The 23,448-nt window shown below is 40.7% G+C and overlaps 1 protein-coding gene across 5 annotated transcripts in view; it reads left to right on the forward strand.

The window, feature by feature from the left end:
• Positions 1-23,448, forward strand: part of AGBL1 (AGBL carboxypeptidase 1) — a 440,078-nt gene that overhangs the window by 103,008 nt on the left and 313,622 nt on the right. For all 5 annotated transcript variants that reach the window (XR_010834249.1, XR_007166158.2, XM_067003867.1 and 2 more), the window contains one exon: positions 2,874-3,054. Coding sequence is in view for 3 of the 5 variants with exons in the window: in XM_067003867.1 (XP_066859968.1) it covers positions 2,874-3,054 (181 nt within the window). In the remaining 2 variants the exon portion in view is untranslated. The remainder of the gene's footprint in view (positions 1-2,873; positions 3,055-23,448) is intronic.

Genomic DNA, 23,448 nt, shown 5'->3' on the forward strand with positions numbered 1-23,448 from the left:
CTTGTAGCTCAGTACCCTGAAGATAGGTGTGACGTGGCACACTAGGTAGTCACAAGGGGCTCGGGATTGAAATAGCACATGGGAAGGGTAGCTGAACACCAGTGGAAACCAGCAGGCTATGCTGGGTAGCACTGAGCTGGCCAGGTCAGGGCTGCAGTCACGGGGCACGGTAAGTCAGGAATGAAGTGAAGCAGCTCAGCTAAGTGCACAAATCTTGGCTGGTGCTTGCCAGTTGGTATACTGAGTACAGCTGACCAATGCTGCTGTCTACCGCTTTCATAAGCGGCAATGTTTATTACAGTTATCACAACAATTTCAAGGCAGATAAATTACTGGATATGCTTTACAGTTATAGGATTGAGTGGTTTCTGCCTGTCACAGAGTCAGGTCTCTGTTTCCCAGGTGTCTCAAGGGGAGCAAGTGTTATGGCCATAACATCAACTCTCTGCTCTATTTAGTGCTTCATTAGTCTTCATGCTGGGTGCAGTATGGGGGAGAGCAGCATTTTGATATGGGATTTCGCTGCAATGCCTTCTGTGAAGGGAACAGGCACTTAACAAGATCTGCAGTTTGCCTACTGGTACGGACCTTTGTTATGACTCTCCTGCGGACGGGATGTCTGAGTTGCAATCGTGCTTGTCAGGAGGGGAGCTATTAAAGGAAGCTTTAACTGGAGTAGAGAGAATTCCCTGGTTGAACCCTACAGCTGTGGGCTGCCACCATTGTCACCCACAGGGAAACAGTGTAGATAATGTCTGTCTGCTCTCTTTACCCCAACCATTTCCTGGGTTTTAAGATAAGGAAACTCTGGAAGCTTTTCTCACATTGAAACGAAGACAGACAGGCATATCAGTCTTGAGAAGAAGAACAGAACTCAGGTCTCTGCCAGTCCCACAGTATTTGCAATTAGCAGAGATGAGAAAGCTTAGGGTTTCTTTTTTTTCTTACTTTGACTGAGAAAAGAATTTCTCAATTAACATGCTCTGTGCTCTCCCAATGTACAGAAGAGACAAGAGTTGTTAAAGCTGTATTCATCAATTGCAAGAGAACATGTTTTATTTTGCTTTGTGCTATTTACAGCTGTTGTCCATTAGGAGTCCTCAAGAGCCTCATTCTCCACTACAACAGCACAGTCCCATAAGTTTAGCTCAGCAATGAGCCTGCAAAACAGCACTAAATCATGGAGATGGGAGAACGAAGAAAATGTTTGGAAATGGCAAAATGCAGCTGATGTCTTTGTGAAAGCTAGTTTTTTACTTGTTGCTATTTAAAAGCATTACTAAGGTAGATTGTAATGCACAGCATCTAGCTGGAGCAGAATAGAAATTGTGTATTCTAATTTTGGAAAAAAATAAAGGCAGAATGGCTGGGATGTGACTTGGGCACTTGGCATATTTTCACTAATGTATATACATAATTTGGGTTTATGATGTGTAAAAATGTGGTGTAAGAATAAGGTGTAAGAACGATAAAAAAAATAAAAATTAATTTATGGCTATTGAGAAAAGAGTTCCAGTTGCTTTACTGGACCACAGTATAATTGTTCTGTATGAGCTCTTTGAGCTGAGAGTGCAGTATTGCCCACCAAATGCTTAAAAGGAAGGCATGGAAGTGGGGAGGGGTACAAAGGGGATTATTTCTAAATCTGTATGCATCCCTGAAAGACGTAATTGTATTGTACTATAATGTACAGATTGAGCAGAAGTGTACAGAATATACATTTAAGAAGAATTACTGTTTATTCTTTCTCTGGGAAATGAGAAAATTTCACTTGTATTCTCAGCTCTGGCAGTCTTTGCTTGTTGGCCAAATCACTAAGCAGCACTTTAATAGCATCTATATTTTTCAGCATGGTGTGCTACCTCCCCGTTTCACATTAATTGATTAATGATTTGTAAAGCATTTAGAAAACTGAAGGAGAGCTTTGGGATCTAAGGGCGAAGGAGCATAACTTGCTAATTCAGCATTTGTTTACAAGGGCACTCAGATGATGCGTTTGGTTGTGTTTTATGTCCTTTTACCTTTCCAAAGCCTGTCAACTGAGGTCCCTTCAATTCATGCAAGTGAACAGAGCCTGAGCTCTGACATCACCTGACAGAGCTGGAAAAAACATCACGGCATCATTGTGATTCTCTGACAGATACTGGTTTCCACTAAAGCAAATCTGTCAGGTTGACTTGTGACAGCTGCGTGAGCTTGTGAACGCCTCACAAAAGGATCATTTTAAGACACCTCAATGCTTTGTCCTTTCCTTCTATTTTCTCTGCCTGGCAGGTGTCTCCCTCTGCCTTCTCCTTTTTCCTTGGCCCATCCGTGGAGTATTCTCAACACAGATGGGATCTTCAAAGGATCTGCTGTCAGACTTGGTCTTTTCTAAGCATGTGCATACTGAGAGTTTTTGGAGATTTATAACTAGGCCAAATGTGGGTGCTTTTTCACAGGAACAGCAAATAACATATCCGATAACAAGGCAACTTTCTCTGCCAAGCTGCAAGTCTACTTTGAAAGGGAGGGGGTTCATCAGAGCTTATCAATGGACTGTTTAGTAAGGTTTTGATTAAAAAACCAACCAAACAAAAACAACAACAACAAAAACTCCTTTCTCCTATCCCAAATTCCCACAGCTTATGTCTCCCATGTCAAATGTATTACTAGAAACAGCTGAACTGTTCTAGTTGCAATTTCTGAAAATCATTCTTGCAAATCTGAGTCTGTGTCTATATTAACTGAAAACAGCAAAAGTAGTGGACTGTCTTAGCTGTGAACATTATTTCTAAATTTTTTTGGATGCTTATGAAATGATGGTTAGTTTTGAAAACTCTGCCTCTGCAGCTTCTATGAGTAATATCTTCAAATCTTTGGTTGTTTTACAGACAATCGTCCGTATGTCTTTCTAATGGCCCGTGTTCACCCTGGAGAAAGCAATGCCAGCTGGGTTATGAAAGGGACCCTAGAATTCCTTGTGAGCAGCGATCCCATTGCAGATCTCCTGAGGAAATGTTTCATTTTCAAAATTGTCCCCATGCTCAATCCTGATGGAGTCATCAATGGCAAGTGAGTTGTAATGGCATGTACTTTTTGTGGGGTTTTGCTGGGTTTCCCTGCAGGCTTTTTTCCTGTACACCAAGCAGGTCTTGTCTTGCATGTTTTGGGTCAGGAGAATTGTCTTTGCCTAGAGCCTTGTGTTTTATTCATCCTGTTATTAATCCTGTATGGTAAATGTAATTCTTGGATGTAGCCCAGTGCGCTGTCTTGCGTGGGTCAGATGTTTGCGATTCTGTACTGTGTGGGGCTATAAGATGTCTCATACATACTGCATTAGTGGTACCAGACAAAGTGGATCTTGCTTGCTAAATGGGGATCTATCTGTTCTGCTAAATCAGCAGGGCAAACTTCACCTGTAAGGACATATACTTGGGAATAACTGTCTTTAATGCTTTGTATAGCCTGAGTGGGGAAAGATGAATAAGGATCTATTAAGCCTTCAAGTTTTCATGGAAACATTTCCATATAGTGAAGCTCCCTCCTTCTCCCACCTCCTTTTCAATCCTCTCTCCCACACGCTTCCTAAGAGATACCAAGTCTTTCTGAGCTTACAAAAATGCAGATTCCTTTTTGCATTCTTTATAGCTGCTTTTACACCGACCCTGCCCATCCACAGTAACATACCTTCCCTCTCCCTTCCCAACAGATGAAAAAGTGCAAATTTGCTTCTAATATGTTAAAGTGAAATGAAATAGATCTCTATGGAGCTAGTGAAAGAGGAATTCCCCTTGAGTGATTGACAAGTGTAGTATGATGTGGTAGGTTTGCACTTCACTGTTTTTGGAGTGATGGTGAGTTGCGGACTGCCTGTAAGCGGTTGTATGTCTCTGTATTGTCTCTGATGCAGGGGCAGAAAGTTGTGGCCACATCCCACCTGCATCAAAGAAGCTGTGCATTTTAACCTGGTAATAAGGTCTTGCAGGTTTCAGTAAGAATTGTCCTCCAGCTTGTTGGAATGGACTATTCTCAAAGCTGAAAGATGGTTTTAGACAAGCACAGAAATACATAAGGTGGAGAGGAGTAACTTTTCTTAAACTACAGTGACCCATCTGGTTTTAGGTCAGGCTGTGCTGATCAGGTGTTACAGGAACAGAAAAAGGACCCTAAGCAAGAACTTGAGCTTGTTTGGCTCTAAACGAATTCATTTCAGTTGTGGGTGAGGGCTTCAGCAGAGACTACTTGGGCTATTCTGTCTCTAGTCTGTGACTCTGAACAGTTTTTGTGCTTCTACGCTCCCCAGGACATGCATGTGTCAGTAGTTTGGGAAGACTTTTCTGAGTAGCTCAATACAGCCCCTGAGTATTTGAAGCTTCTGCTGGCACCAAATGTTTCCTTGATCCTTCCAGACAGCAGAAGCAAAAAAAGAAAGGTTGTGGCTTTTTTTTCCCCTTTCTATTTTTCCTTTCACTGTGCTTAATTAAAGTTTCCAGCAGATGGAGGACTGGAGGGAATGTCTGACCTTTTTTTCTCCGGCTGTCAGGAGCGAGTATAGCAGAGAAGGGGCCCTCAGGAGGGAGGATGTGGCTCTCAGTGACACCTGGATGAAGTGTAATGTCTGAGCTCACGTCATGCAGGAAGGTGTTTTGCCTTTCCTCGTGCAAAGGAGCTTAAACTGTAGTTAAACCTGCTGACGAGTGAAAAAGTTTGGTGAGCCTTACATGTGGATTAGGAGCAGGGAAAAAGGGACTTGGCCATGGCTTTGTAACTGATGAGGCCTGAGGAAGGGGAGAACCAATCTTTTATGCTCTAATTTAAACACTTGTAGGCTTTGAAGTCTCCTATGGCTCACATATTCTTGTTTCTTCCCACATGCTTTTTCAGTGGACTCAGGCCCTGCTACATGGAAAGAAATGGTTCTGTTCTGGGCCTGAGGCTTGCTAATAGTTCAGTGAAAATAACTGAGCACTGGAGAAAAAAAAATCTTTCAGGCCCTTAATGTCTGTGGATGCACATTCAGATTTCTTTAGCTATTAATGTTCTACCTTTCCCAGGTTCAAGCGCCTTAGTAAATCCTGTTGTCTTTCAAGTCAAATCACTGCCAATGTTATGAGGGAAATTATTTTCTGAGGAAACAGGTCTGTAGCCCATTCTCAACCACAGCATTTGTAAGCAGGTACTTGCTATGTATTTTTTACACCTCTAAAACACATTTCATGAAGCCACTTGTTTGTCTTGGGATTCACAGCCCCTTTTGTGGAAGGGATTGACACACTGAATGTGTCAAATCTGCTGTCAAGGCCAACGATTGTCTTGGTTCTCTGCTGGAAATACCTGCATGTGGTAACCTGCCGTTTTATTTCTTATTATGAGACAGTGATCCCTTCTGTTTTAATGCTAGGATGATGCCCAAAGTTTTCAGTTAAAATCACCTCTTCCATAGCAAAAGCTACTATACGAGCCATCCAGAGCAGTCCCATTGCCCTGACCATCCTGGCTCTGGATTTTCTAATAAGCAGACTGATTATTATTATTAAATTTATTTTTTTTTTCCACTTTGGATGTACATCTTCCAGTAAATCTCTTCCCTAATTTTCTTCTATCTTTTTCTCAACTGGCGTTAATCTTTCTTTAGTCTTATCTCAGTATCTTTATTTAAGAAAGAGTTGGACTTCTTTCTGTTGGTGGTTCTTTTGAAGCTCCTCACTCTCCCTCTTCCCAAACCCTTTGTGCCAGAGTGTGCTTAACGCTTCCCTGACCATCACAGAGATGAATGCCAGTGCACCGTTACAAAAGATTTCTTCCAGCAGCCCAGCTGTGCCCCTACCCGTGCTGGCTCCCTGCTGCAGGCACAGCTCAGTGGAAGAGTGCTCATCCCAGCAGGGTACCTCGCGATTGCACTTTGGGAGCCTTGGGCAGCAACAAGACAATCAGGGCCTTGGTATTTGCTTTGGTTAATGTGATCTGAAAGTTACACGCAGAGAATGTTCCCCTATCACAGATATGACTACAGTAATGCAATTATGCTCTGACTGCGTGTGGCTGAGCCGGGAAACAGCTCTCCACTCTCCTTTTCACTTCAGTGGATGCTCTGAGAATCCCTTCCTGTCTGTCAGTGATGGAGAGAGTTGCAGCCCTATCACTGATGCTAAATGAAGGTAGTGGTGATGCGAGTGTGTATGTACAAGTGAGGCTGTAATCACATAACAATATAGATCACTACCAAATATTGTAGCTAACTTGAGTTTGTTCAAGCCAGAGAGAATTGATGATTGTGTTGCTGTGTGTGGCTGAGTGCTTTGCTCCATCCCGAACAGCAGTCAGGTGTAGGGTTTGTTAAATAATATTCAGCTGATCTGATAACTGCTATATATTTTAATATTAGGTACTACTTTTCATAAGTTGATCTTATACTTTGTCAGACAGTGGCTTTTGAATGCTGCAGGGGATGGGATGCTGCCTCCAATAGACCTGTGGTCTGACCTGATGTGATTGTTTGTATGCTTTTTTTTCTTTTTCTGATATAAATTACAAGGAAAAAATAGTCTTAATCACTGGGAACACAAGTGTAAGTCAGTTGGAAGTGACAAACACATTAAACTGCTTAAGAGAAAGCATTCTTGCAGGCTGACTCTTTTGTGTAGGTTGTTCTATAAGAACTCAAGCTTTTAAGAACATTCTTATGAACCTCTTCCTCCATACCTCTACCCCTTTTTAAAATTGAAACAGATAAATAGGAAAGCTTTAGAAGAAATTCCAGTCTATTAAGTGGTGGAGAATCCATGAAGGGGAGAATAGCATTTTCATTAGGAAACTGATATAAAATGCAGTGGGTAAGCGAGAGGCTTTTTTCCTGGCTCTGCTATTGACAGACTATGTGACCTTGGTCATTTTCTCCTCCTCTTTTTGTGAGTTTTCTTCCTGGGAGAATGAGATAATGACATACCACAACCTTTGCGCAGCGTGAAATGAAGTGAAATGTGTGTACTGGGAGCATTTACTCTTCAATCTAGATCATCTTCTGATTCAACTAGTGAAAGCAGGGTCAGGCAGGGATCTTGTAAAAGCTTAATTATGGCAGCACAAAAGGACATTTTCATAAAGAAACAGAAAACTGTTGGCTGTCCGCACTTAAGCTTGTTATCACACACTTGAGCATCAAGTTGCGTGTGCACTGATGCTTACCTATGCAGTTGCATGCTGCCTCGTGATGTGCTCTTGGGCTGTCTTCTCTGTGCACCTGCTGCATACCCTCCTGTCAATGGCTTGCACACACAGCCATTCCTCAGCGTCTGCTCAGACCTGCATACCTCCTACACACACCTGGCAGTCCCACGTATGCTCACAGTTGCAACATGGTAGTCAGCATTTTGTTTTTCTTCGGCTGGGCTTCTTCAGACACTGCAGTTCCATATAAATATTGCTATTTATTACCCCTAAATTTAGGGTTATTAATTATGTCAGTATAACCTAATTTATATCACCATAAACAGCAATAATAAATGCTGCCAAATGCTAACACTCGATGCTTGCCAACTGTGCCTATGTTTAATGAGTGTTTTTTCCCCCCACTTCCCAGAAGTATTAAATTAAAAATGATTCAGCCTTGCAAGATCATTGATCAGGCAAGAGGTGGGAGCTCCTAGAGAAGTGCTTTTGTTTTAAAAAATACTTCCCATGCAGTCTCTATGTATTTTGTGCATTCACAAATTCTCTCCCCCCTCACAAACCCCTAACTGCCCAGTGTCACAGTTCTGAGTTTCTCGCTCCTACATTGCCACCCTCTTCCTCTTTCTTTACTCCTTTTAATGTTTCCTCTTTCTTCTCTTCTGTCTGCCCTTTTCTCGCTCTCCTTTCGCTCCTATTGAATCAAAGAAGCTTTTCAATGAAAAGAACTTGATGCATTTTTATAAATGAATTTGAACAAGTCAGTGGAGATGGGAGCTGGTAAGTCTTTTTTTTTTTTTTTATGGTAAAGGAAGATGAATTTTTTGGAAGCTGTGTGATTTTTTCAAAGCCATGGGGTAACCATAGTAGCAGTTAGGAAGAGGAAATCCTGATTTGCATTTTGGATTATAGCCATGGACTATTCTTTATCTGGTTTAAATACACCCTGTTCCCTCCTGCACCTGCCCTCCCACAGCACAGGCTGAGTAAGCTTTTCTGCTGCTCAAAGGTAAGGCAGGTGAGCTGTTGTTTTTTTCTGTTTCTCTCTCCATTGATATTCACTCTACTTTAGTCAGACTGTTTATTCTATCCTGTTCAGCTTATCAGGCTTTGTTCATTACCTCCTGGAATCCGAAAAAGCAAAGAAAAGCTTTACCTCTCACAATTACTGAAATGGAGAGATATAAATGTCCTCTGAAATCCCCTCCAGAACACGTTTCCTTTGTGTGCTCTCAAAAGTTAAAAAGGGAAAAATAATAGTGTTGCCACTTATTCTGTGGAACCCAGTTCTTTGTTTTTTGAAGGATACTCTTAGGAGGAGGAGTAGAAGCGGGTTTATCTGTATACCAAAAAGCGTTAGTATATATGACTTTTCTCCTTCTGCATTATTGCTTACTCTCCTCCATTGAGACATTGTGTTCTGCAGACAGTAAGAGGCAGAACTGGACAGGGACAGCAAAAAAAGCTAATGGCTAGTCTTAAGGAGATGTTTGATGATCCAGAACTGCATCCTCAAGGATTAAACTTTGTGGTGATGTCATACGAAGCCATGTAAATGTAGACATTGCTCCTTTTTTCCACCTCCTTCCCTTTATTGCTTCTCTGTGGTCAGAGGATCGAAGAGGAGTTTAATTCTCAGAAGCTAGCCTTGCATAACTAAATTGGTGCCATGCTCTTTGCAAACACTCCACAGGCTCTCTCCAGACTAGCTAATCTATGAAATGTGTTTCTGTAAGGATTGTGCAAAGATGTGGGAAGGCTGGGAAAGGAGTGTTTTTGAACTGACGTTAATTAATGCAGGGGAAGAATTATCTCTAGGAGAGAGAGGTACTCCAGGATTAGTGTGCTGCTGTTCTTTAGCAGACAGTGTTGGGCTCTGTCCCCCATGTTGTATTCTGAAGCCCTGAATCTAAATGAGCACCACCGTGCCATCAGTAGTTAGCTAAATGCATGAAGAAGACAAGGTAAACTTAGATAAAAGAATATTTTTGCAAAAGATTCAATCCCTACTCATTCAGAATGGCTGTGCTCTGAGCTGCACATTTTTGGGTGGCATATTTGCATGCACTGACTCAGACCTCAGAGGAGATGAAAATGCCAGGTCGGGGAAGACAGGTCCCTGTGTCCTGGCTTGGTGTGTGGCTCTGGGAAGTGCTTATGAACTGTGGGTGAATTTTCCCTGTACAGAGTAAATGCTTCTCAGCTCATTGCTGCTCTGTTGCCTCAAGCATTGCCTCAGTTGCCCTATATTAATTAAGAGGACAGGGATCCTGTTCCAGTGGTGAAGCAGAGCTGGTGAATAAGCACTTTTTGGACACTGTGGTCTTCTCAGCAGGCCATCCTGAAAATTTTTGGGTGCTTGTCTGCCACCTTCACTTCTCCCAGTGAAATGGAGCTCAGAGACTACTTTCACCTCTTCAAGACAAACAGCCTTACGGCTTCTGACAAGCTCAGAAAATCCCCTTTAGACGAGGCCTGTGATTTGTGAGTTTAGGGTATGTGAATCTGGCTCGTATGTGAACCACGCAAGATGAAATATGGGCTACAGTGTTCCTTACCTCTCGTCTCAGCAAGCCCTTCCTTCGTGGACCCAGAAGTGATGTCCCATCCTCCACCATACTACTGAGGACATCTCTGTAGTGGGAGGTGACCTGCTTTCAAACCAAGCCCTGTGCAGTGGTGGCAGTCCATCCTTGGCTCTGCTGAGGCGCACCTCCGCCAGCAGACAGATGTGCCCCAGGACTCCCTTCTGACAGCGCTTCCAGTGCAGGGTTGTTTATTCCTTCCTTTATCAGCCAGAGCTGCTGGGCCCCCTGAGTTATTAGATCTATTCGCTCATTGTCAGTGTTTCCTCCTTCGTAAATATGTCCCCATACGTCTCTGCTCCTGAGGAATATGCTTTCTCTTCTATTTACTGCTTTTCCCAGGCCCCCACCTCCTCATTGCTTCCTCCACCCAGTGGCCCAATAACAACTGAGGAGATAAATAAGCAACATAACTCTTCCCAGCTATTGTTTTTGTTGTTGTTGCCCTGCATAGTAATATATATAATAACAAGGAAACAAATCTTATTACTAAAGTAATTACAATAAATAAAAAGCTGAGAAGGGAGATGAAGGAAGGGTCTGTCTGGGGAGAGATTGCAGCAGGATTTTTTAAAATTTAATTTACTTGAGATGTTCTCTGCCACTTTATTGATACCCTGCTGAGGGGGGCTGTGACTAATTAGCAGCCAGCTGTTGTTCTAACACACCCTCACCTAATTTATTGTGTGGCTGAGTCTCTAAAACAGGAGCCTGTCTGCTATCGTTGTCTATGGGACTCAGCACCAGTCTCATGTCAGTGGTTGGGTTTATTGCTTGGTGCTTCTGTTTCCTGGAAGCTCAGTAGCTGAAATTTTGGGTGCTTTGTTGCCATTTCTTTTATTTTCTAGCACATCTCATGTGTTTCCAGAAGTTTGGGCAGGACAATACACTCAATCTGTTGAATATCAGCTTGTCCCAGCGTCCAGCCTAATAAAACCAACACAACTGCTAATTTTTGATAAATTGCCCAGAGAAATGCACCACTGTTTGTATACCTCAGGAGAGAACAAAACAACAACAACAAAAAGGGAAAAAAAAAGACCTGGTAATATGGTAATAGAATGTCTGGCATGGGCAGGGCTTAGGGTTTCTTCATGTCTAAAAGTCTGGGCCCTTGTTTTCTTGCTTGCTGGTATCTTATGAAGTGCTGTACCATGCCTGTCGGTGCAATGGAGAAAGCAGTACCATCTGTCTTCTAAATGGTCACAAAAACTAATTAGTTAATGCTCGTATTAAGGACTGGGAGGATCAAATGCATTGTCTCGTGTTTCATTAGGCCTCCAGTTGCAAAAGCATGCGCGGTGTTTGCTCTGAAACAGTAAAGGTACCACATGAGCCGAGTACATCTCCCCTGGCTCTTTCATACACAATTTATGCTGATGATTCAAGGTCACCTGGGAATTTCACTGCAAAAATCACTTGATGTGGGCTCAGTGACATTAATATCTTGGACTACTAAACAATTCAGCTTTGAGCCTTGAAAATTATTTCATTTTAGATAGGTACTACCTTGTATTTTCAAGTTAGCATGAATATTAGATATGAACACGATGTTCCACGGGCTCAGAAAGGAATTATTTTTGTTCTGCATTCGTGTCTATTCTCCTGACTGACAACGGGAGTTCATAATCAGATATGTGCACTCCTTTGACATTTCTAGGAGCCAGGAGACGGGTGTACAGAGCTAGCTTTTAGTAGAGTTAATGAGTTGATTGAATTATATTATTATTTTTATTAGTTTGATTGTGTACAAATATCTCCTTTGTTTGTTATTATGTTTATTTAAGCCCCCTTTCTGATATATTATTCCCATACCAATTGTGCTTGTGCTAGGCTCTGTGCAGACAAGTAAGGAGCAGCTGGTTCCCGGTTAGGAACTGATGCATTAGTGGCACAGTCTATAGTATTGACGAGAATGAAAAGGATACTGGGGTGCTGGCTGATGGATCTTTTGTGGAGTCCGATCCATTTTCTCAGCTGTGGCCACTTGATGCACTCCTTCACCGTTACATCCTGGCATGGGGAAAGTATCTCACTGCCACGACTTCTGCAGCCATCCAATGAAACTTTGTGAGGCTCATTGTCTTCAATACAGGAACAGGAGAATTGTATTAAATCACAGGAGTCTCTTTATACCTTCTTGCAATTTGCAGGAGATACCTGCAAACCTTGATGCAGTTGGCCCCGTAGGTAAACAAACAGTGAGAACTATGATGGTTACTGTTAACCTTGGATTTTGCATCTGATTCCTAATCGTGGTAGGAATGGAGTACTGATATAAAAGTTGAATATATTGGACAGGAGCTAACGTCATGAGTGGAGAGGCTGTTTTGATCACTTATCTCCAGATCAAGTCTTCTTACCCAAGCTAATGCCTTTTGGAAGCCGTGGATTCAGAGTTGGGGTTGTAATTCATGGGATGGGAAAAGTCCACAAAATGAAATTGTAAAAACTTCACTTTTATAGATGCAATGAAGAATGTCCAATACTTTACTGCAATATCCACACTACCTGGAAAGCTGAAATTGCCTGGGAATGAAGGTTATTGTCTCTTGTAATATACCTTCATATATTACACTGTGTAATAAATCGGGCAGTATTTCTTTTGCCCTGCAAACTGGACATCCCTGGAGTTCCAAGTGACATTTCAAATTTTATATGACCATTCAGTTCCTTTTAAGTATTAGAACACTTTTGTGTGTGTGATATATGCATAGAAATTCTTTTTAAAAGCATATGAATAAAAAATCTGGAGTTCAGTTATGCAAGTGTAGAGCTGCTTTTCCATGTGCTTGCCTTTAAAAATTCTGTGCTGGCTTAGCTCTGTGTTTTGGCTACTATTGTTCTTTAACATCTGTATTTCTGTGTTTCTCTTCCGCTTTTCCTTGCCCTCTTTGTTTAATTTGAATAACAGATTCCAATAAAAGCTGGCAAAGTGCTATGATAGGAGAGCAGATATATGACAGCCTCGGGTTGGAGAAATGGACGGGTGATTGAAAATGGTGTTTTTAGAAATGGGACAAAGAGGCATATCAACAAAAATAAGCTTCATTTAGAAGCCTGTATTTTTAAAATTGCTTGTGCAAAAATGCACCTACAGAGGACCAGCTGAGGTTGAATTGTTCACCTGTGCACATGGTTCATATGATTGCACATGCAATTGGGGTAATTACATGGGCAAATTTTGCTCCAGTAATTTGAGCAAATTGCCACCTTAATTTATAAACCCACCTGAATGTCCCAGAGAGGCAGCAGGAAAATGAAAAACAGAAAATTGAGTCAATGCTGGAATGGCAAAGAGTGGGAAATCAAAACCTCTTCTGCAACCTAAGAGACAGCACTGCTGGAAGTCAGGAAAAAAAAGTTGACCACACTTTTAATGCTGTAAAGTAGCTCTGAGTCTTGAAGGGGTAGAAAACCAAAGAGTTTTTGAAGTTATACGGCCCAGACTTTGGGGGGGGGGCGAAGCTGAGATGGGCAAGGAAGAGGGCTTCAGTAATGGTGCACCTTGAGTCTGTACTTACTGCAAAACTTTGAGGTTATTATTTGAACACAGCTTAACTCAATGATATTGTAACCATGACAGGAACCCTTGGATAGCTACAATGATGTTTTGTTGCATGGGGATAGTGATTATTTATACAGTAAGATTCTGTAGAAATTATGCTACATTCAGAATTGTTTAGAGCTGAGCAACTTTTCCCTGGCCTTTTAGAACTGGAATTTCACAAGTGGTTGTGTCCCTGTATAAGATGGTTAAATATCTGTTACATTCTATGGGACTCTTCCGTGTCCTCTGTCTGAGAAAGCAGTATACAGTGAAGAAGTGGCACTGAACAACATAGTCTAGATCTTAAACCACTTTTTGAATTGCTTTCATTTGTCTGTAACAAATGACAAGTACTTACAGTATAATTATTATAATAGTTGGAGACCTATTATTCCGCTGCTTATGTATTATAGACTGCAAATAGGCAAAGTGTTTTATTTCTGAATATGTATACATAACAATCCATAATCAGGTCGGTACCTTCATGCAATGCTGGTTTTGATTATTTTATTTCCTCTGACCTTTTTTCTTAAAGCTCTCCTTCTTTTTCTTAAAGCTCTCCTTCTACTCCCGTAGAGTTACTAGGCAATAACAACATTGTGAATGCAAGGATTCTTTCTATGTACCTCTATTGACATCTCTGGTAGTACATTTTTGTCCCCTATGTTCCCTCATTTTTCTCCCCAACATGTTCAGCTCCGCTTTTGATGGAGAAGAAAGTACCATTTCTCCCAGGGGACACCTGCTCAGACTGAGCACTGCCTAAAGCAGAAATTCAATTCCCAGTTCTAGCTGTGGTCCATGGTGTCTTTTACCAGTAGGTAACAGTGATAACACTAATGAAAACATACTTGTTGAGGAACGTTTCCCATATTCATTGTCTGTTAGCTAGCAAAAGATCATTAGGGAAAAAAGAAAAAAAAGACAAAGATTAAAAAAGTGACAATTTTTCTGTCTTCTCAGAAATGGTTATGACACATAAGAGGATGTAAAGTGCAGAGTAGCTGAACAATCATAAACTATTTTAATACCATTTAGAAATGAGAAGAAGCAGGAAAAGAGGCTTAGGTATTAATGCAGTTTATTGCACTAATCAGTCACTTCTACGGAGCATGATCATGGTTTTAAATCCTTGCTCCAGTGACATGAAAATATCTGGTGGTCTGTCATCCAATTCTCTAATAGATGTTTGTCTATATCATAGAAATCTCTAGTGCCATATTTGAGCTAGCAGTGAATTCTATGCTCTGATGGATATAATGCCAAGCAAGGCAGGTCTGGATTATAAGTGTGATGGCAGAGATGTAAAGCAAGGCCTGAAATTGAACTAGAAAGAGCTAAAGGAGATTAAGCTATGTTTTACTTGAATATTTTTGGGAAATTTTTAATAACATCTTTAGGTTTAGGCTGAGATCTCTGGAAAGTCAATACAGGAAAGGCAGGTCATGCTTTGTGGGTTAAACCATTTGCATGGAGTAGCCAAACCTACTGCTTGTTGATCTGTCTAGTGTTTCACTATAAACATGCATTAGGGTTGAATGTGAAAAGCCCATGAATGAAGGCAAAGGAAAAATAGTCGTTTTCCCTCCTCCAGAACATGCATATTATGTGAAGAAAGCTTGCTTTGGAATAGATGTTTGGGGAATGTGTTGTGTGGTTGTGTGCATGTGCTACCTTTTAAGTGGAGAAGAGCACTGAAGAGCTGAGCACTTTAAGTTGCAGTAATTTCCGTCTCTTTCCCTGACATGCAGTTGAGGGCACCCTTGAACTATGCTACTTCTCCGTCTATCTTTAGACAGATTTGAACAGTATGTAATCTCATCGAGCACACAGTCTGCTCAGAATCAGTGTCCATATCAGTGGCTTTGAGCTTCCAGACTCATAATGCTAACACAGCTGGGAATGTAAAGAAAAAAGAATATTGAGAGAGATCCTCTGTTTCTGTAAGCAGCAGAAATAATCTGAATCAAGTATATCTTTCCATTACATGGTTTCTTACCAAAGCAAAAGCCCAGCTCAGGGCTGCTTTTTGCAGGTGTTCATACTTTTCCCTTTTTCAGCTGGTATGTGTCAGTTTTGGCTGTGTATGTACTGATGATGGCAATGTATTTGTTATATATATATTTTTTTTTGTCCCAAAGGGTCACAAAGCACCATAACAAAGCTGTACCTACTTTAACGTGAGGCTCTGCCTAGTGTACCACCTTTGGACTGTTACAAGGCAGCTCTTTATAGCCTCTGAACCTATGCTGGAGGTTGTTGGTTTAAAGCCATTGGGCAGAAGTTGCAGCCACTAGGTTTGCAGCAGGTGTTGTGAACTACAGAGTGACTTGAAAATTAAATCATTTAGTTGCAATCAAACCGCTTCTGTTTTGTGTGCCTGTGTTTTTCCCCAAGCATTTTATCCATCCTTAAGAAACACGCGCAGCAGCTCTGAAACCATAATTTTGCTTGCACAGTCTCAAATGGAACGTGTGGTCCCTAAACAGCATGTATCCAGCAAGCACTAATTCTCCGCAAACTAGCTTGTGGTGCACGTATGATTTTTTCATTGCTAATTCTTGCTTTAACCTGATGTGAGCCTAAATAAGGAGTTTGTTTCGGGATTTGCCAATAACAATGTTCTATGTGTGTAAGTGCATATATAGTCATGGTAACAGAGGCCATTTGATCCAGATTGTCACTATTGAAAGGATGCAGTTGTGCTTGAAAAATACATATGCGTTTGCATACACAATTACTCAAGTTGGAGCTTAGGCATTTAAATGGCCATTTGTGCTCTCATTTTTGATTATTATGTTCATCCTGTGGGAATGGGTTTACGCAGATTAAGCACACAAATATGTGTGTGTTTTGAGGTGTGTTATGCTGAAAACATGTTGCTTTACTTGGACATAAACTTGGATTGATTTATCTTTCTTCCCCCCATGAAATATCTGTTCTAATCTGAAGAATGTTAACTGTGATGGCTGAACAGCAGTGCTTCAGCATTATGTTTTCCTTTTCCAAATGGCTAACTCTTGCAATTGTTTCTGTAATGTAAGCTAATATTTCCAACTAACAGTTATTTAGGGTGCTGTCATGACAAGTTGTAATTCAACCCTGTTGCCTAGTGGTCCAAATAATGACCAAGGCTTGCCCCTAGCTGAATTATCATTCTTTTGTTTCTTTCCCTTCATACACAAAAACAAGTCTGTCTTTATGCCAAACTCTGAAATACACAGGAAAGCAGAAGTGATATTTTTGATTCAGAACTCCATCCTAGCAGCTTCAGGGAGAGAACTGCTTATAGGGTTATGAAGGTCTTTGAAGGGCTTGTTAGTGATTAGGCTCACTAGGCTCTGCTCAATCACTCCTTTAATATCTCTACATGAAGCATCTACTGTGAATACTTAACAGAGAGGATGAAGAGGTATGATCTATGACTAGAAGACAATTTGGCTGGATGCTAAGTTGCTGCCCCAGAACCTTAAGTATTCTGAAATTCAGGACCTTTGAGTCAGCCAGCTTATGACCCAGCTTATAGAAATAACACTTGTAAATAATATAATGTTTAATATATCCTCTGTGATTCTCCTTTAAGAAAGAGTAGTCATCAAGAAAGGGGAGTAGTTATGTGAATGCCACAAAGATATGGAGTTTTGTCAGTAAAATCTTTGCTGAGGAAGAAATTAATTTTTAGTTCCTTCACATTAATAATCCTATTAAGGGTTAGCATAATAAAGTTTTATTGACTAATTTCCAAGCTGTAATTTGCCAGTGGTCCTTCTGAAAATTTTTTAATGAAATGGAAATATACATAGACTGCATAACAATGACCTAATGAAGTGGCAAATCATATTTTTAAAATCACTTGTGATCCAAAACGGCATCTTAATTCTTGGAATTTAACACCATTCACACTGAGGGAATCTGTGAATCATTCAAAGTAATATGGAACATTTTCTAACCTGGGAAATGCTAGCAAGGACAAAATGAGTCTATGAAATGGTCCGTATAAGCTTGGGCCAGCTTCGTAAGCTGCTGAAGGAACAAGAAACAAGATTATAACCTCAACTTTCTAAACGGTGATTCATGGACACACAGGGTATGACAACTTGCCAGGATAGATGTGGGAGCTCTGCTCCATCGTGGGTGCTTCAAGGGCTAAAAAGAGTCAGTTCTGGGCTCATGGAGAGTCAGAGATGCCCAGGTGGTGCTGGGGCTGCTCTGCAGAGACTGCTTTGAGCAGAGCAGGATGGGGTTTGTAAGAAGCTGAGAAAAAAGGTCTGAAAGCAAGCCCCAATCTTGTTGAATGAATATTTTGGAGACTAGAACTGTGGAGAGTCATGCCCTTGGCTATTCCACACTGGAGGGGGAAGGTCATTTAGGGTGTAGTAAGCAGAGAGAGAGAGGTGCAAGTGCTACAGACAGCTGCTGTCTGTGCTCAGGCAATCCAAACAATATAATCAATGAAAGTAGCCAGTACCATGGTCAGGCTACCTTCCAAGTCTAATGGCAAGATGGATGGATGGATCATGGTTTGATTATCATCCATGCTAACACTTGAGAGACAGCACAGGGACTGGTAAGTTTGTGTTAATATAACAGAGAGCAGAGCTGAGGCCCAAGCACTGGCTCCAGTCTCTAGTTTGTGTTTCCAAGCGTCACCTGGGAACTGACGTGCTGAAATTTTGCATTAAGGAGTGATTTCTGATTACTTTAGCTAGCCCATAGCAGGACCTACCGGATAATCTCAAGAGGCTTTCCTGGAAGCCTCAACTCCATTTTGTACCTTTGAAGAGGTTGAAAAGATGTTGTATACTTCCATTAAGCAGCTGAATTCAGGAGCTTATCTGCATTCCTTTAAGCTTCCTAGTTTCACATCAGCACATTAAGGAACCTTTTTCCCAGACTGGGAAGGAGAAGGGACTTTTTAGGTCTGCCAGTAATTGTCTTATACCTAGTGCTCATAGACTGTCTTTTCTTTCTCCACTTCAAAATGTCACGTTGGATTCCTGATGGAATTGGAGATTATCTTCCTCTTTTCTGCTAGACCTGACATTTTTCTGGTTTTCTTCTACACTGAAGACTTAATTTCTTACATGTGAGACAGGGTGAAAATTAAACAAACAAGCTGGCAGATAGACAGAATGGTTCTTCATGTCTGGAAAGCTGCAATGAGCTGTGACTTAAGAATTACAGTGCTTCATATTCAAACTTTTCTTTTTGATGCATTGGGGTGGCATAGGAGCTGACAGTGACATATGGAGAAGGCCCTGTTAGCAGGATTGAGGCTGTTATGTGATAAATGACATGGTATGTCAAAGGACTTCTGTTATCCATCATGCTGGCTTCCTCTGAACACAGTCTCACTCAAAAGAGAAGTAGCTACACAAACAGCTGGGGGATGCTGTAAATAGGGTCAGTAGTATGCTCCAGAGAAATAAAGTTGGAAACTGCATGTGTGCATGAGAATTAATAACCCTGGACTTTTGAGTTTAGAATTTTAAAGCCAAATTTCATTTAAATGTCTGTGGTATCTCAGTTCTACGTTTGTGTCAAGAATGTCAAGAGCACTACCTTCAAAAGAACAGTTTTCAGTGTTGAATAGCTAAGCTTTCTCTAAAGAAAGTCTGTTTAGTATCAAGTTCAGGATTGATGGCGTGGTTCTGACCCCTAATACACACCCAGACTTTCCTACTTCCTCCTTTTCATCTCTGTTGACTACTTTGAGTCTGAAAGGTTGTGGAGCGAAACTCATGATTACACTTAGGTACGGGAGAGACATAGATACTGTTGCTTTTACAAATACAGAGGATAGAAAATATTCGTAAGTGAAGGAACAGGGCTTTGATTCTCAAGACTTGATACAACAGTGTCCTCTGTAAGACACTTTCTACCACTGTTGATCATTCAAGTTGAGAAGAATCAGGGCAGACTTTCACAGCTCTGTGCCTTCCGCTGTTGGAAAGTTTGTCAGCGTTCAATCTCAGATTTCTTCTCTCATCAACTTTAATCCAACAATACCTCCTTATTTTTTTCATTCATTTCAGAATGATGCATAAACCAGTGGCTGTACAAGAGGGGCAAGGGATATGTGGCTCAGCACAGACACGTGTCCTGTTCAGCCTCCTCTAGTCCATCTCTTTTTGCATCAGCCATAATAGCTGTATTTTTCCCACATGATTAATGGACCCTCAATAGCTATGTAGTCTATAAACCTAGACAAGACAAGTAGTCTGTCTCTTTTGATCCCTGAACTCCTAAAAGCCCGATTCTGACTCCGTTTAAGTGGTGTTTATGTGCCCACATGCACAGTAGTAATTGGTGCAGAATATCAAATGTCACTGTTTGACATTTCATTCATAATAGTAGTATTTAAAGTAAAGGCTTTAACTTGATGATTCATCAGGAGCCAGTGTCAAATCATCTGGGATGGTCCCCATTTTAAAAGTTTCAATCAACAAATGGATTACTCTAGAGATAATTTAATCAGAGGCCATCAGTGAACTGGCTTAAAAAAAAAATCCTTCAAGTTTATTACCATGGCCTCATTGCACATGAGACTGGAGCTTGTTAGGGAGCACAGTCTTGGTAGAAGTGTGGCTACAACTTCTGTAGCCCATCTAACAAGCCCATTTCTGGGAGGATGGAGTGGCAACCCCCTTAGATGAATCTGTCCTATAGTAAAATACAGGACTTAAGGCTCTGTGGCTGTTGAGCTGACAGCTCCTGTCCAGAGCAAAATTTTCTAAACACAAACCAGCCTAAATACATAGATGACTGCCCCTTCCAATTGCTGTGCTCCACTTTATTTGACAGTACAGCTTTTCCTTCACAAACTCTTCATGTGATGAGACACTTATTTCAGCTGTTGACCCCTATCAATGACCCCTCACTGGGAGATCAGGTGTAGAGAACCAGGCTATTATCTGCCTTCCACTCACACGTTTCTAATCAAAGCAGCCAATTTTGCTAACGCCTACAGCTGAAGTCACAGTGAGGGAGACCTGGCTGAGTACAGAGAAAAGAAGTGCTTGGAATGGTGGAGACAGGGCTAAGAAATCCTAAGGGTAAGGCTAAAAAAGAAAAGTCAAGCTGGGAGAAAAGACGAACAAGCAAAGCAGAGAGAAATTTTAAATTCTAGTTTCATATTTAATGTAAGAATTCACGAAGATCAGCAGACTGAGGTAGAGAATCTCCACACCCTCCATGCATCTCTCCATGCTTTCTTACTCTGTGCAGTGTTGGTAAAATATTTAGCATTATATTCTATTTTCAGTTCGTATGCTTAAGAAAAAATAGGTTTAAAAAAATAAATAAAATCCAAAACAGCTCTAACAGGAAGATATCTCTTCAGCTGTTATAGAGGTTGATGCTTAGTCCAGTTACAACAGCTGTTGAGCCTTTCTGACTTGGGTTTTGAATTCTTTTCAGTCTCAGAGAACACTCAAAGTTCTGAGCCTCCATGCGCTCTGGGTTCCAGAAGAAAAGGTGGGCAGGGGGACACCTTCTGCTTGGTCTTTGAAAGTTATTATCCAGACTATTGGCTCTCACTGTTTATGGTCATTACCTGCAACTGTATAAATCTTGTTAAAATTATCCTTGCTGATGTGTCAAACATTAATGCTGTTTCCTGCCTTGGAGCATTAATTTCAGACGATAACCACAACGCTTACTTCTTTCCAATGTGATGTAGAAGTGTCAACTGCTTGTCATGTTTGAATGTTTTAACTGCACTTCAGTAACAGGCAAATGATACCAGTATTTTATAACCTGGTGGAGCAGGTTGTCAATAGTGTAGAGTCACAAACGATTGATTGGCATCTGAGGCTGGGTACTGATATGCTGCCTTTATCTGCCATGGTCTTCGATTTTCATTTTTTTTTTTCTGGTTTAAAGGTCCTGCAGTCTGTAATTGCTTTTTTTGGGCTGATAACATTGTATTGTTAGCCACAAATTTGAGAACAGCTGTTGTCTTCAGTTCCTGTATGTTTCACTGTCTGGATTATAATTATAGTCCATAAATTGTGTTAGGATTCTTGGTAGCAAGAAGTAGACTGAAAATGAGATTCTTTTCAGTATTTGTGTCACTTTGCAGAAGACAGGGAAGGAAGAGAAATATTGTCAAAGGACAAGTGTATGTTGTTTTTCTCATCTTTCTCGGTTTTTGATGTGAGAAAGAATTTGTCTGGCATATTTTCCAGGATTGCAGTCAGATGTTCACCTGGTGCTACTTGGATTTATAGCATGAAGTTTCAGCCAGAACCACCACACTGCAACAGCTTCTTAGCCATAGGAGAGCAATATGAGCATCTTTTCCAGTGAATGACCTGATTCCTTATTTGTAACTCTGCAGTAGAGCTAATGGAAGATGCTCTAAGAAAAGTCCTGGGTCTCTGGGTATAAACAAAACAACGCTTTGTCCCTGAGGACCAAGCTGTTGGTTTTTCTTACGCTTTGTCTTTTCAGTTATGTGAATAGAAATGTAAATGTTTACCTTATCTTGGATTGCTTTTCTTCACTATCCCAGCACACAGTGTGTGTGTGTGTATATGTATGTATATATATATATAATTTTTTTTCTTTTCCTAGCTGTACCCCAGTAGGGAGTTAGGTCCTAATTTCTTTTCAGTTCAGAATCTCTTCTACTCTTGCGCTTTATTTCTTGGAGAAAGTCTTTTCCCTCCACATGCAGTTCTACTTCTGTCTTTTGTCTGCTGCTCTCCCACTCTTTTGTTTGTTTATTTTTGTTTTGCTTTGTTAATTCACTGAGATTATATAAAATTCCTATTTAACATAATGTGGACCAAGGAACATGGAAGCTCTGAGGCAGTGTTTTCCATTAGTGGTAGATACCATTCAGAGCTCTCTTTATTGTTGTTTCATGTTAGTAGTAAAGCTATCTGAAGATGCTTGATTTTGTCAAATAGGTTCAAAGAACATCATCAGAAAATATCGTAATTTAGCAGGTTAAGTTCCCACGCAGCAGATAGGAAAACTTATGACTTTCTCTAGTTGCCCTCAGATGATTATGTAGATTTGCTATGCAAGATCTAGGAGTGGTATTTTTTTTTTTAATATATATATATATATATATTTTATGATTTCATGAGTTTCAGGAGATGTAGTGTTTGGAAAAGATGTCCCCGTAGAGTCAGCTATGTTTAGTGCACCATCATCTGACCTGCAGCATGCCTAGTTTCTCTTTCTGGCCCTTTTCTGTGTCAATACGCCTCAATATTGACCTGTGGTCACAGTTTTGCCCCTATGGAATCCATCCACTCTGTCATCTGAGGGAACTCTGGCCTTGTAGTTTTCTTGCATTTGTAAAATGATTCATTCCTTCCTATTCAACACAATGGGCTATATCATATTCCTTAAGTAGCTTTGCTCCCCACTGGCCTATTCTATTACAATATTTTCCCTATTACTTACGTAGAAATGTTTTATATTAAATAATAGAGGGTTTTAAATGGTCTCATTATTAGCATTCAGAAGTCTTTAGTGTAGCTTAAACTCTCTGCAGACCTGGAGCAAGCTAAAATCCCATTAAAAAGATTCCTGGGTTTATATCTTCCAAACTATAACTTTCATTTCTATGGCAATTTCCCTTCATCACCAAGAAAAAACAAGCAGTGTTTGTAGATTCTCAGGCTAATAATTCAGTGATTACGATATTAATGACATGTTGTGCAAAACAGGTGGTGGTGGTGGGAGAAGGTATAGAAGAGAAGAGCAACTATCAATCTTGAAAATGGCAGCAGATTTCTTTGTTTCTCCTCCTTGAAACTCATTTGGCTAAGTGAAGTGGGATTGGGTTTGATCGCTTGTTTTAAAAATCATGTTAGTAATAATCCATTTATCTGCGGGATATGTGGAAAGGCCTCTGAATTCCATGACTTACTGTAAACATCTCTGGGGTTTCACTCAGCATCTGCATTTGATGCCACTCATCCCAAATAGGTAAAAATGTACCTCAGCAGGGTAGGAAAAGAACTTGAAATCATTTAAAAGCCACATTGTGGTTTTTATTTAGATAAAATTAACCAGCATATGCTTTTTTTAGTTGTGTGATATGAATAAAACATTTGTCTGTGTGCAGCTGATTGTAACACAATGTTCCTGTTGCTTCCAGTAGGGATTTGGGAAGGGATTTGCTTTTATATACTGTCATACCTG

Source organism: Anser cygnoides, chromosome 11 (genome assembly GCF_040182565.1).
Source record: "Anser cygnoides isolate HZ-2024a breed goose chromosome 11, Taihu_goose_T2T_genome, whole genome shotgun sequence".
Taxonomy (NCBI): Eukaryota; Metazoa; Chordata; class Aves; order Anseriformes; family Anatidae; genus Anser; species Anser cygnoides.